This window comes from Miscanthus floridulus, chromosome 17 (genome assembly GCF_019320115.1).
Source record: "Miscanthus floridulus cultivar M001 chromosome 17, ASM1932011v1, whole genome shotgun sequence".
NCBI classification, from domain to species: Eukaryota; Viridiplantae; Streptophyta; class Magnoliopsida; order Poales; family Poaceae; genus Miscanthus; species Miscanthus floridulus.
Window position 1 is genome coordinate 11,280,990 of NC_089596.1, and position 15,403 is coordinate 11,296,392.

At 42.3% G+C, this 15,403-nt stretch overlaps 1 protein-coding gene across 1 annotated transcript; it reads right to left on the reverse strand.

Annotated features, from left to right (window-relative positions):
* Positions 1–102: 102 nt before the first annotated feature.
* LOC136515218 (uncharacterized) lies at positions 103–2,894 on the reverse strand. The gene is made up of 2 exons (XM_066508877.1): positions 2,282–2,894; positions 103–158 (listed from the first exon to the last, which is right to left on the reverse strand). The coding sequence occupies exons 1-2, from the start codon at positions 2,892–2,894 to the stop codon at positions 103–105; spliced, it is 669 nt and encodes a 222-aa protein (XP_066364974.1).
* Between the last annotated feature and the right edge of the window lie 12,509 nt (positions 2,895–15,403).

Genomic DNA, 15,403 nt, shown 5'->3' on the forward strand with positions numbered 1-15,403 from the left:
AGACCACAAAACCTAGTAGATAACCATCCACTGGAACTAAAGAAATGCAGGGCTGAAGTTTCCAAATGCTGCCCAACAAGGGTCAGCTGGTCCCGTAGATCATCACGCCGCTGCAGTCTTGCCCACTGCCATAGCCAATGGGTTCCCCTGAAGAGCACCTGAAAAAAAGTTTTTGGTCTGCATTTGTCAAAATCCACTTCATTTCTTGTTAACCAAATTGTCCAACATAAAGCCGCTGCTGCCGTTAATAACAATGAGTTATAAATAACATGACCCATCTTAGACCAAGTAACAAATAAATCGTCTATGTTAAGAGGAGGTGCTATTCCAAATAATAAGTGTATAGCGCGCCACAGAAATTTGGCATAAGCACATTTGAAAAAAAGGTGGTGAATAGTCTCTATTGAGTGACAAAAGCAACAACTTTTGTCACCATTCCAGTTACGTCTTGCAAGGTTATCTTTGGTTAGGATTACACCTCTTTTTAGGTATCACAAGAATATCTTTATTCTTGTAGGAATCTTGATCTGCCATAAATCTTGTGACACTCTGACACCATTGTTAATTAACTTGGCATACATAGATTTAACCGAGAAGGTACCTTATGGATGTAAAGCCCAAACAAATGTGTCTCTTTCCCCCAGTAAGTTCACATCTTGTATAGAAGCAACAATTCTAAGCCAGTCCCTTAGATTCCTACTCACTAAATTGCGGCGAAAGGAAATGTTAAGTGGGACTGAAGCAAGTACTCTTGCCACCGAATCTTGTTTTCTTCTCATAATATTGAACAACTTAGGAAATCTATCTTTTAGTGGTTGGTCACCCAACCAAGCATCAATCCAAAAACGAGTTTGTGATCCGTCTTTCACTCTGAATGAACCTAAACCCATGAAAGTATCTTTAACATTCATCAAGCCTTTCCAGAAATGAGAGTCATTTGGCTTTTTAGTACAACTCCCTAGAGTCTTATCTTTTATGTATTTATTCCTCAATAATTCTTGCCACATGCCATCCTCATTTAGCAGTTTGAAAAGCCATTTACTTAACAGACATCTGTTTTGTAAGTCCAAATTTTGAATACCTAAGCCACCTTGGATTTTTGGTTGGCACAAAATTTCCCATTTAGCCAGCCTATATTTGCGCTTGTGTTGGTCATTTTGCCAGTAGAATCTTGATCTTAAACAGTCAATCTTTTCCAAAACTCCTTTTGGGAGTTCGAAAAATGACATCATAAACATCGGTAAGCTAGAGAGCACCGAGTTTATTAAAACCAAGCGACCTCCTACCGAATGCAACTTGCCTTTCCAACCACTAAGCTTCTTCTCAATTCTGTTTTCGATTGTCTGCCAATCTTTATTACTCAACTTCCTAGTGTGTATAGGTAAACCAAGGTAACGGAAAGGAAACTTACCCACCCCACATCCAAACAGCTGCGAGTAAAACACCTTATGATCCTTGGCCTTACCAAAGCAAAAGATCTCACTTTTGTGAAAGTTAATTTTAAGCCCTGAGAGTTGCTCAAAAGTACTTAAAATTAACTTCATGTTTCTCTCTCTTTCAACATCATGACTCATAAATATTACTGTGTCGTCCGCATATTGGAGGATGGACAAGCCATCTTGGACAAGGTGAGGTAAGACCCCTTCTACCTGACCTGCTTCCTTTGCTCTAGCAATCAGTATAGCCAGCATATCTACCACTATATTAAATAGTATTGGATACATTGGGTCACCTTGCCTTAAACCTTTTTTTGTTTGGAAGTATGAACCAAGTTGATCGTTCACCTTAATATTTACATTTCCTCCTTGTGTGAACTGCTTCACCCAAGAGCACCATTTTTGTGAGAAACCTTTCATCCTTAAAGTTTGTTGTAGAAAGCTCCATTTTACTTTATCATATGCCTTTTCAAAGTCTATCTTGAAAATTATCCCATCTTGTTTTTTCGAGTGAAGTTCATGTATTGTCTCGTGAATTATTACTGTGCCTTCCATAATGTTTCTACCTGGAAGGAATGTTGTTTGTGTTGGTCTAATAATCTTCTGGGCAACAGTAGATAATCTATTAGTTGCAACTTTGGTAAAGATTTTAAAAGAAACATTCAACAAACATATTGGTCTGTATTGTTGAATCACTTTCGCATCTTTATTTTTTGGTAGCAAAATTATCGTTCCAAAGTTGAGACTATTCAAAGGCAAGGTTCCCTCATGGAATTCCATAAACATAGCCATCAGATCATCTTTTAATAAGTCCCAGAAGACCTGATAAAACTCTGGTGGAAAACCGTCTGGGCCTGGTGCCTTATTATGTTCCATTTGGAACACTGCTGTCCTTACTTCTGATTCCGAGAAGGCATCTGTCAAGTGCCCATTTTCCAGTTCGGAGACTTGTGGAATGTCATGAACATAGTGTTCATCTAACTCAATAAAAGAATTCTCTGGAGGACCAAAAAGACTCTTGTAATAATTGGTAATATGCTGCTTCAACTGAGCATCACCATCTATTACAGTGTGACCGTCCTCCAACTGGAAAATACGAGTTTTCCGATGTCTTCCGTTAGCCAACAAATGGTAATATTTTGTGTTAGCATCACCCTCCGGTATGTGCTTAACCTTTGCCCTTTGGTACCATTTGAGTTCCTCTTCTCGAAGTATTTCAGCAAGCCTTTCATTTAACACATGTTTTAAGTTTAGTTCCGACTCATCAAGCAAAGAGTTCTCTGCCTTTTTATCTAGCTCATCGAGTTTGTTTAACAAGGTCTTCTTTTCTTTCTTGTAGGCACCACTCACATTTTTTGCCCATCCTCTGAGGTATTGGCGGAGCTTTCTGATTTTCGCTTGCCACCTCTCTAGGGGGCTGCCCTCGACGAGCACACTATGCCACACATCTCTCACCATGTCACAAAATCCATCCCTGAGTAACCAACCCAATTCGAACTTAAACTGTGGCTGGTAAGCCGGAGATGGGCTATTTGTGCTATAAAACAGTGGAGTGTGATCATAAATCTCTCTGCTCAATGCTCGGACACTAGAAACAGGGTATATGGAATCAAAATCCGTACAAACAAGAATTCTATCTCATTTCTCGAAGGTCTGATTTTGTAAATTATTCGTCCAAGTAAACTTCCTTCCTGCCACGTGGCATGCAGCGTTGGATATGATGCAGATCCAGAGAGAATAATCCTAATTAAGTCCTCTGGCCGCCCTGCATTTCGATATACCCGTCGACATGCTGGCCGTCGGCGCCAATGCAAGTAATTGATTCTTCAGTGGATATAGGGCAAGACTAGATTTATTTTGTCGAGGAATAATTCATAGACAGGTCATGTTTGGTACTGTCTCTGGAGGTCAATTTCCTAAATGTAGTTGGCAACAGGTCCGTCTCTAGGAAAATCATTTTCCGAAAATGAAAAGCAGCCATAAAAATAGTACTTTTTTATATACTAGGAGAAATGCACACCAGGGAAGCAACGGAACCGATGTTCAGAAATGATCCTGAGCCGGTGCTGCTGAGGCCAGCCTCACCACCACGGCAGGCCAGCCTGCCGGGTACCAGAGGTCGCAGGAGGACACAGGCCTCCACCCGCTCCAGTCTGCATCTGGCCGCCTGTCGTCCATCCCCTGTGCCGGTGGCGGAGTTGGACTTCATCAACGGGCAGTCGCTGGCGCCGGATGATGCAGCAGTCACAGAGTTCGTTGACATGTTTGGACAAGACCCCGAGTAGGCAATCAAGGAAATAAAGGCTGCGATGAAGATGGGCAACAGGAAGCTCTCCAAGGCCCTAGCTGCAATAATGGCAGTGGCGTCGGGGGTGGCCGAGATAGAGATCCCATGATGGCAGAGGATGTTGCACTTGGATTAGTTATCCATGTATCCTAGATTTGTGCCACCGCCGGCCGGTCTTCTACCGTTTGAGTTTGGTTTATTTTCCAGTGTGATGTGCTGTTTGGGGCTTGGTGGTAAGATCGGCTAAAAGTTCATGGTGGAACACTTGGTAGAACGTACTGTTGCCAGAGATGACGTTGGGAAAGGCGTATGGTTGTTGAAACTCCAGAGGTAGCGAATGTTACTCGGTTTGCTGGCCAAATGATGTCATCTGGAGCAAGTGCCACAATCTGCACACATCAAGGTGTACGGATGTTGTAGACATGGAGGGCTGGTTCCTCGCCATATAACACCTGTTAGTACGAAGCAAACAGACACGCTGTCAATCCTAACACTGTGGTGCATCTAGAAACAAAGATATGCTGTAATCTTTAGGAACACTTGGAAGTCTGCACAGTCCCTGGTCGTGGAAACACAGTGAAGGATGCTCCACTTGGGCCTTGGTGGGAGGGGAAGTACTTAGCCCCCTTTTGGTAGCTCATCCCTTAGTGAGTAATTAGCACAGTTTCTCCTAAACCTCGTGCAGCGGTCTACTGCGGGAGGCAGCGCCTCTCGCGCTTGTAAGACGTTGAATTCTAGAACCCTTCTTATTTAATGCCAAGCCGGACTACCAGATCTTTCAAAAAAAAAAGCAATGTAAACACACGTTGCAAATCATAAAATTCATGTGATTTTCGTGTAAAATACACACATATGCCGCTATAGATTTGAACTCCCAAACTCAAGCCTCGTGTAAGCTAGCCTCCCTATACCAATACGTAGTGGGGCCACTTGTGACCAAGTGTGGGATGCTGTTTTTTCTATTAACTTTCAGAAATCTTGCGGTGCATATTTCGATAGCTAAATAATTTTAAATGAAAAAGGATCAAACTATAAAATTTTAGATCTCATTGAACATATAGCGTGCCTCTCTGTTGTTTAAAAATTTAAAAATACTAGATTTCAAAATTTGGGAACTTACAACTTAACTTCAAGATACTAATAAGTAGTTTTAAATGAAAAATTCGCTAGCTACAAAATTACAGATATTTCCGAGTTCTACAATTTTGATAAGTTTGTTTTCATCCGACTGATTTGAAAAAAGTTATAAATTTTATGTATTGCTCTTATTTTTTAGGCGAGCTACATCGCGAAACCGCATCTAGAAATCGATTTCTAAAGGTATATGTGATGTTTTCAACCACCTCTACAAATGCCTTTGTTTTGGAAGCGGTTGGAAAAAAATTACCACCTTTGAAATGAGATTTCTGAGATTTCTAGATAATGTTGGTACTATCAATCGCTTCTTAATATAGAGGCCATTTCTAGCGGACAATCTCTAGAACGAATTTTATTTATAGGTGATTTTTGATAGAGCGCCACCTTTGCCTAAAAAATAGGGAGCATGTGAAAATCAATTTTGTTTATAATCTGAGTATTAAATGTCGATCAAATTACTCAATGATTTATTAATACTTGTCACGAAGATATGAAATATTGCTTGCATTATAATTTCATTCTGAAATCTTCCTGCCATTTGCTAAATCTACCGTTCCATCTAAATGGAAAATTATAATTTTTTTAAAAAAAATCGTTTAAGCGAGGCAAATCCGTGCTCGATGAAACGTTCCATGTCGTCATTATCGCGCCCTTATTAATTATTGCATATACATATGGCAAATGATATCAATGATCAATTCCTCCGAGAGTTACTGCTGTGATCGCTCGCATAGCGCACACCTGTCTCCAGCTTTCAGACGATCGAGTTCCACCCTATATATAGTGCCCCATGCACGAGCTTTGCAAATTGCAATATCATCTCTCTAGCTAGTATCTACTACCGACGACAATATCATGGCGGGGCACATGAAGAAGGAAACGCCGGCCACCAAGACGCCTGCCATCGCGGCGGCGCTCCTCGTCTGCTGCCTCCTGCTCTCCTCCACGGCGTCAGTGTCGGCGGCGCGCCTTCGTCTGGCCGCCGGAAGGATCGCCGCCTCCCCTCCTCCCCCTCGCTTCCCCCACGATCTCATAATCATCGGGGCCCCGCCACCGCCGACGACGACCACGACGGCTGCAAGGCGATTTCCTGTTCCTCCAGCGCCGACCCATCCTCCGTCACCCAACCCAGTGAAGCAACCACAGCCGTCTGCCTACTACTAGCGCCGGTGTCGACGAAATGTGCTTGCTTTCATCTTGTGACGAATAAGTTGTTTTTTTGTTGTGTATAATATATATAGCTATATACCATATATATAAATAAATACGTTACGTACGTTCTTGATGATTGGAGAAATAAACGTCAAAAGTAGAACCCATGTAAAATTGTGATGATGTTTTCACCGAAGTGTACGTAAGTCGATCGGAAGTCTCAAGCCCCATGCACTGCTCTTCCAAGTTCCGATCCATCTTTTTTTTATCAATCACTTTTTACGGGTCAGGTGTTTCATTTTTTTCACTACTATTTAAATAAACAACATATAATTTCATCATAATTTTGCTATAGAAAAATGGCACTGCTAACGCCCAGACGGACGCCAGCGCCTGAAGTCCGTTTTTCACGCCGTTTCGCGCGCCGACACGGGGCCCATGCCACCCGAACGTCGCCTGCCTGTGCCTGCAGTCGCACGCGGGAACATCTACGCCCGCTCGGCGGCACCCCAACATCTGCAGCATGTGGGTCCCATTGTAACATATGCAACATGAGATCTACTTTTGCAACATCCAAATAAAACACATGCAACATATTTCCGAAATAGCTGTAACACTTGCAACATACGTCTGAAACACTTACAAAAACACCTGAAAACACTTGAAAATTATTGCAAAATAGATACAATATCCAGATAAAACACTTGCAACATATATGTGAAAATATATGCAACATCCAGATAAACACACTTGCAACATAGTCTGAAAAAATAGGTGTAACATTTGCAATAGACACTTGCAAAATACGTGTATAGCCATTGCAACATATGCAAACCCGATCTACTTTTGCAACATCTATATGAAACACTTGCAACATACCTCTGAAACATTTGAAACATATGCTTGCAACATGCGCTTTCAGCAAAACCTGGCAGACAGGCGGGCGAACGGAGAACTACACAGCAGGATCCAGCTATACAATCGTGGTGGAGAAGAAGGATGGCAGCAGGCAGGCGGCTGCGTGGCCCCCGGTGAGTAAGTATGGCAATGGGCCGGTTTCGGATCGGATATCCGCGGGTTTCGGGTCTCACGGGTTCGGGTTCGGGGATGGTTTCTCACCCATGCTTCTTGGGTTTGGGGCCCCGAAACCTATCGGGTTCGGTTTCATGTTTGGTTTTCCACCCATGGATATCCAATGCATATCCGAAATAAATCATTCAGAATTAAAACTCATGTTTTATAATATGCTAATAATAACTTGTTTACTTAGATTATCAAATTTATTCTAAATTGACTCATGAAAATATTTATTATTTGTTGCCTCTTATTTATACATGTGAATAAGTGTATATATATCATGCATATGTTTATAGAAAGTCCTTATTGGTCTTACTATGTTGCCATACAAAGCGGGTTTCGGGTATTCGCGGGTTTGGTTTTGGGGGCGGATTATCACCCGAAAAGGGTGTTTTGTGCGGTTTAGGGTTTCGATTTCGGGTTTGGGTGCATAGAGACTCCACCCGATCCAAATCCACCCCATTGCCATCCCTACCGGTGAGCGGTGCCCCGCCCACGGTGGAGGCGGCAGCAGTAGTCGGGCGGGTGTGGCCTCGTGCAGTGAGGCGACAGCGGCTGTGTGATCACGGGGGAGCATGCCGCTACGGTGATGGTGCAGCGGCGGTGGAGAGGAAAGACAGAGGGAGGCGCGGTGGAGAGGAGGGCGGGCGAGAGACGTGACGGAGCGTAGTCGCGGCGCTACGTCAGTTTTTTTCAGAAACTACGGAGCCTTTAGGTCGTCGGGGCCCACCAACATGGGCATCCGGGCTGGCGGACGCCCGCTTCTGAACATTACCAATAGAAAATTTTTTCTATATTTCTGGTATGGTGTCTGAATTTTAAGTTGATTTTAGATGATAATCTTACATACAACTAAATACACAACTCACAAGAAATAATTTATAATGTTGTTTATATAGTCAAACAATGACAAATTGCATGTTAAGTAAAACAACAAGAAAAATTAATGCACCTGAAGTATAGGAGAAGTGTAGAAAAAATTGTGAATTATATCCTTTTAATTATATACTAATTAGTTTTGTAAGATTAAGATACCTGAAATATAGCAAATTTTTTTAAGGTCGCTATTTTTCTGAGATGGATTAATAAAATATCACTATTTTTAGGTCAGTAGTAAACGCACTGCACCGGAGCCATCTACTGAGTGCACGCTATATATAGAAAACGCTGCGAGTCTGCGACAGATCCAAGAACGACCGATCGATCCAGAGAAGCTCAGCCACCCACAGGCCACAGGTAGCTGCTCTGCTAGCTCCGACAATGGCGGTGCAAAGGGCCTCCACGACGGCACCTGTGATCGCCGCGCTCCTCCTCCTGCTGCCGGCTCTGATGCTGTCCTCGACAGCGTGGGCGGCGCGCCCGTTGGGTGGAAGCATCGTCGAACTACCCACACCCTTCTCCGACCCTCCTCCTAGGCCTTGGGGTCCCGTGGTCAGCTATCCTCCGCCGCAGAATATGGGGCAAGCGTCGTCGCCTCCTCCTCCTCCGCGTCCGGCGGCCTCGGTGGTGGAGCCGCCCTACATTATTCAGGCGCCCTCCGGCCGCCCTGGATTTCCCTACCACCACCATGCGCCACCGCCGGAGACATACGGGCCGTCGGCGCCGAGTAACTATTCATTGATTCATAGGAATGTTAGGACGAGATAGACCGGATTTAATTTGTTGATGAGGCAGAATATATCTTTTAGTTTTATTATGCTTGTGATCAGATAAATTAAGCACGCGAAATAGATATATGATTGTTGTATTTCTTACTACTGACAGGAAACCTCCAAATAATTCAAATCTACAAAGCATTAACAGAGACGACCGTTTTAGTTATGTCTACATCTGTTAAGAGTTAACAGAGGCGAACGTCTTAAGGTGATTCCTCTGTTAATACCATTAACAAAGTTATTCTTGGGCGTCCGTCTTAGTTAATTAACAGAGGCGGCCATGGCTCCTACCTTTGGAAAATCGCTAATTAATAGCGACGGAAGCCGTGCCCAACTCTAGAAATCTAAAATGGCCGCATCTGAATACCATTTCAGTAGTAGTGAACATTTCATTTTTTTTAAAAAAATATCTTTTTCAGATGGTTAACGTTATTGAGCCGCCTCTAGATATTAATTAACACAGGCAACTTTGTTACACAAACCACCCGTATAAACATTAGCACTAGCGGTTAACCTAAGTATTTCGCCAATGTAATTTGTTTACACAAGCGGCATCGTAATGCCAATAATAACCGGTGTAAATAGATCTACACTAGCAGTTCTCGAGCATACGCCAATGGAACATCATCATTTTCATTATCTTTCATGCCGGTGGTTCACAAAACCGCTTGTATATACCGCCAGTAAAACTCATTTCTATAGAGAGAATTCCCTATGTACCCCTAGAAAAAGTGGTTGTCCCTTCTGTGCCCTCGAAATAATCGTTCGGACTCCTATGCCCGCTTTAAAAGTTAATGGCCAGCTGACAGAAAGGGCACTCATTATCTTTCATGCTGGTGGTTCACAAAACCGCCTGTAAATAAAGATACAAAAACTACCGCCAGCAAAACTCATTTCTATAGAGAGAATTCCCTACGTACCCCTAGAAAAAGTGGTTGCCCCTTCTGTGCCCTCGAAATAATCGTTTGGGCTCCTATACCCGCTTTAAAAGTTAATGCCAACTGACGGAAAGGGCACCAAAGGGAAGAAAAAATTTAGAGCGGGCATAGAAGTCCCAATTGGCTGAAAGGGACTTATAATTACAATTGGCAGAATTATAACATATTGATATATTGAGTTATACAAAACTAGTAGTAAATGAAGAGTTGATGTTATGTCTCAAAGATAGAGAGAATTTAGTAAGGACTAATTAAGAAACAAAAAAGGTGGCAAAACACAAAGATGCACTAAACAAATTCCAAAATTGGTCTTCTATTTGAACGTACTTCTGAAAAGCTAAGGAAGCTATAAATGCAAGCTAAAAATATTCAGTAGTGCAATAGAAGTTTTCCATTTGAGCATATATATATATATATATATATTTTTGATAAATACAAGAAACTATAAATGCGAGCCAAACATATGTGAGGGACAAATAAAAGCATTCCACTAGTTCGATTGATTTCCATATGCATGCCTTATTTACAAGCCAGGCTCGACTACATATAGAGGGGCCCAACTTCCATCCACCACAATACCCTCCCATCCACATAGATCCACAAAAAGAGAAGAAAAAATTCACAAGCTAGCCATGGCTAGCAGCAAGAATAATATCATCAGAGCGACCACATCACCAATTGTGGTCGTGGTGGCAATGACACTACTGACCACACTTTTGATGATGGAGGCAGATGCACAGCCATACGATGACTCGGCAATGCCACCTGGTATGGTTGGGGATTTGCTGCCACGGGGGAGAGTACCACCCTCTGGGCCTAGCCATCCACCGCCCTTGGTGGCGATGCCACCACCTTGTTTAATACCACCTGTCGGACCTAGGAAGCCTCCATCCATGGTGGCGATGCCACCTGACGGGGTTGGGGATCTGCTGCCACGAGGAAGAGTACCACCCTCCGGGCCTAGCCATCCGCCACCCTTGGTGGAGATGCCACCACAATGGAGGATACCACCCTGTGGGCCTAGCAAATCACCGCCTTCTGGGCATAGAAAGTCACCACCCTCTGGGCATAGAAGGTCACCGTCCACACCACCATGGAGGAGAATACCACCCTCTGGACCAAGCAAGCCACCATCCATGGAGGAAATGATCGACCATAGTAATCATGTGCTCGGTGTGAATGAAAAGCTTGTTGGTAATGGAGGGATGAATACACAAGGATGATGCAGTGTAACTTATAAGCTGGAACCTAAATAATAAGAGCATCTGGGTTGTTTATTTTCATTGAGTTCATGGATATGGTCAAGGAAAGATTCTCTTCTGAACGCAAATGTCACCGAAGTGGCCTACAATAACCTTAAGATAACCTCCATCTCGACCTTGTGTTGTAAGATCCTTTAGTTTCTTGCAAACTGACTACAAACAAACAACGCCTATCACTAATAGGCCTGCGAGAAGGCGTAGACAGGTCATGTCCGGGACTGCCTTTGCAAGTCATTTTTTTGGCAACATGGTCCGTATCTAGGAAAATATTTTTTGAAAATTTTGAAAAAACAACCATAAAAAAGTATTTTTTTTATATTATAAGAGAAACGCGCGGCTATAGATTTGAACTTCCAACATCAAGCCTCACGCAAGCCCCCCTCTACTACTACGTGACAAAGTGTGGGACACTATTTTTCTATTGACTTTTACAAATCTTGCAGCACATATTTTGATACCTAAATTGTCACACCCGATTTTAAAGACAAAATCGGATGAAGAATCATATATGTGCCCAGGAATCAATCACACATATAAGATGACAAATTATATTATATCAAGCTCAGAGTTTATTACATATCGAATGATAATCATACATTGGAACAAATAAATTATCAAAGTAGCATAAACTCAAATCTAATCTTCATGTGAGGCCTCCAAGCGCCACAGGAACGGTTGACTGGTGAACCACAAGTCTAGTAATCCTCAGCAAATTCATAATAAGCCCCATAATTTGTTACCCATTCGGGATTTTTGTCCAAATAATAAAAATAAACAAGCATAAGTACAACTCATACTTAACAAATATAACATGAGATTCACGAGGCTCAAAAAGGTTGAGACACGGATTTACTGCAATTAGCTTTTTAATTAGTCAAATTTTAGCATTAGTAGCAACAAGTTTAGGAATGCCCCAATTAATCACATGAAACTGATAACATGAATAATGAGATAGCATTTAAAAACATTGTCGATCATTTGCCATTATTCCATAAGGAGTCCATGCCGCTCGTGTCCGTAAGCACGGCTATTATAACAGTTTTTAACATTCTGCAGAGATTGTACATCTTTACCCATGGCCGTGATTTACCTTTTTGCCCGAGGTAGCTAATCTCTTGAACCACTACCAAGAAAGATCGACAAGGTTCACTATGAAGTCTTTCAAAGGTTCATCTAAAAAGTTAGGACCGCTAGGTTTCCGTGGCAAACAGGTGTAGGAACACTACTAGAGAACAGACTTTAGAACGATGTCCCAATTTGGCATTAGCCTCGGCATTTTTTGCCCCCGGGACTAAAAGACTCTTTAGTCCCGGTTGGTAATCCCAACCGGGACTAAAGGTCCCTGCCCAACGGTCATCCGCGGGGCAGGGATCTTTAGTCCCGACTGGTATTACCAACCGGGACTAAAGGTTACCAACCGGGACTAAAGGTTTACCTTTAGTCCCGGTTGGTAATACCAGCCGGGACTAAAGCTTTTAGTCCCGGTTTGGGTGATGCCCCGGAAATAAATATTAATCTTTAGTCCCGGTTTAGCCCCCTAACCGGGACTAATTATCCCGGCCTATACACCAGCTCATTTCTTTCTCCCCGAGCCCGAGCCATTCCATTCAAACTCACTGCCTCTGTTCTTCAGCTTGCTGTTGTTCTTGCTCTCTCCCCCTCCATTGGTGTTGCTCTTCAATTTTGGAGGTAACAAACTTAATCCACTTATGTTTTATCAGTAGCTTATCTCATTTTGCAATATAGATGCATATGTAACTTTATATGTTGGACTTTATTATGATTTTATACGTCATTTTTAGCTCAAAATCACATGATGATTTGTATATATGTTTGGATAAACAAAAGTTAAATTAGTTCATCAAAATCACGCCTCGCTCGTCCTCGCTGGAGCACGCGCCATCTCGTCCCCGGCGGCTTACGTGATCTTAGAATTAATTTTTCCATGAAATGAAAAACTTAGAAAATAGTTAGAAAATTGTAGAAAATCCGTACTAGTTGAACTTGTGGACCGTGTTCAGCTCGGCGAGCATGTTCTCTGCCAAGCGGTAACGGACGTCAAGGAGGAGCTTTGATTCTACGAGGGAGAGCGGCAACGGTCGTGGAAGACCGTGTTCCCTTTCTCGTAGAATCGGAGCTCTTCCTTGGCCAAGTATGGTGCCGTCCGGTGGAGAAATGCTCGCCGAGATGATCACGTAAGCAAGGTCAACTAGTACGGATGGTTATTTATTGAAACATGTTTTTGAGCTATAATTTGATGGATATTTGATAACTTTAGACCTACAAATGTAATCTACAAATGTTACTATCCTCATCAACCTAAACGCCCGCGAGCTCGCCGATATCGAGCAGGTCACTTAGAATTATTTTTTCCATGAAATGAAATACTTAGAAATCATGCCTTTTATTTTTTAGAATTAAATTTTCCATGAAATGAAAAACTTAGAAAATAGTTAGAAAATTATAGAAAATCCGTACTAGTTGAACTTGCGGACCGTGTTCATTTCGGCAAGCATGTTCTCTGCCGAGCAGTAACGGACGTCAAGGAGGAGCTTTGATTCTACGAGGGAGAGCGGCAACGGTCGTGGAAGACCGTGTTGCCTTCCTCGTAGAATCGGAGCTCTTCCTTGGCCAAGTATGGTGCCGTCCGGTGGAGAAATGCTCGCCGAGATGATCACTAAGCAAGGTCAACTAGTACGGATGGTTATTTATTGAAACATGTTTTTGAGCTATGTGATTTCTATGTCATTTTTAGCTCAAAATCACATGATGATTTACAATAGTAAAATCACTTGATAGTTTGGTATTTTACTATTATACATAGTACATATTTCATGGTTTAGTTAGATAAATAAATAATTTTAGTTTTGTTTAAATATATTATTTTAGAAAATGTGAAATTTACACTAGTTTGCAAAAATAAGTATAGAAAGTAGATGACAACTGGTACCGGATCCTCGGCCTCTCGTTCGGTTGCGAAACGACTGAGGCCAGAACTCCCTCTCAGTATCTGCGGCAAGTGTAAGCAGAAGATTGTGATGGAGTACCGAGTCAAGAGACAGGGACCCAACAAGGGTCGTGTTTTCTACAAGTGCCCGGATCGCGATGTGAGTTTCTTACGCATTTGATTATTATGGCTAATTGACCTGCTTTTCTTGAATATTTTTGACTAAATATTTTTTAGCTTTAATTTCAGTGGGAGGGCAATGGATGCGATGGTTGGTACTGGGAGGAAGATTATGCTACATACGTGCAGAATTCGGGTGCGCTTGAGGTAGCCGCTGCTGATGATGAGGTAGTGAGCCAGCATGAGAAGCTTATTGATATTCAACAGAAGAATGATTTGTCTATTTTAGTTGCGTACGGTCACAAAATAATTATATTACTGAAGTGCATTGTAGTTTTAGTTTGTTTAGTGATAGTTGGGATTGCTTACGTTATAGCCAGGCTTAGTTAATTAATCAACCATGTGTGTGTCATCTATGTTGTGTAATAAAATACTTAATTATGTTTAAGGTTTTCATAATTTGTCGTGTAATGCAGATTATGTCACGCCATTGGATGTACAATGCCGATCGCCGCTCCCAAGACTTTATTGAGGGCGTGCACTATTTCTTAGGTGTGGCCGAGGCAAATAAGCGGGATGGTTTCATGTGCTGTCCATGTGCCATATGTAAGAATTTAAAGGAATATTCAAGCTCAATGAGTCTTCATTCACATTTGCTTAAGTCAGGTTTCATGTCAAACTATATATGTTGGACTAAGCATGGAGAAAGCGGGGTCATGATGGAAGAAGGTGAAGGAGAAGATTTAGACATTGATGACATTATTGCTCAGTATGGTGCCTTTGATGATACTACAATGGGGGGAGATGAAGAAGAGGTAGCGGCAGAAGATGATCTCGGTGATGCTCTTGGCGATGCCATTCGTGATGCACAACAAGAATGCGAAAGTGAAAAAGAGAAAGTTAAGTTCGAGCGCATGCTTGAGGATCATAGGAAGTTGCTATACCCGACGGCCGAAGAGGGGCAAAAAAAGCTGGGTACAACACTAGAATTGCTACAGTGGAAGGCAAAGAATGGTGTATCCGACAAGGCATTTGAGAATTTATTGAACCTCATAAAGAAGATGCTTCTGAAGCCAAATGAATTGCCCACCACTATGTACGAAGCAAAAAAGGTTGTCTGCCCTTTGGGATTAAAAATCCAGAAGATACATGCATGTCCTAATGACTGCATCCTCTACCATGGCAATGAATACGAGAATTTGGATGAATACCCAGTATGTAAAGCAACGTGGTATAAGATTAGGCACGATGATCCTGGTGACGTCGAGGGTGAACAACGTCCTAGAAAGAAAATCCCTGCCAAGGTTATATGGTATGCTCCTATAATACCACGCTTAAAATGTTTGTTCAGAAATAAAGACCATGCAAAGTTGTTACGGTGGCATAAAGAAG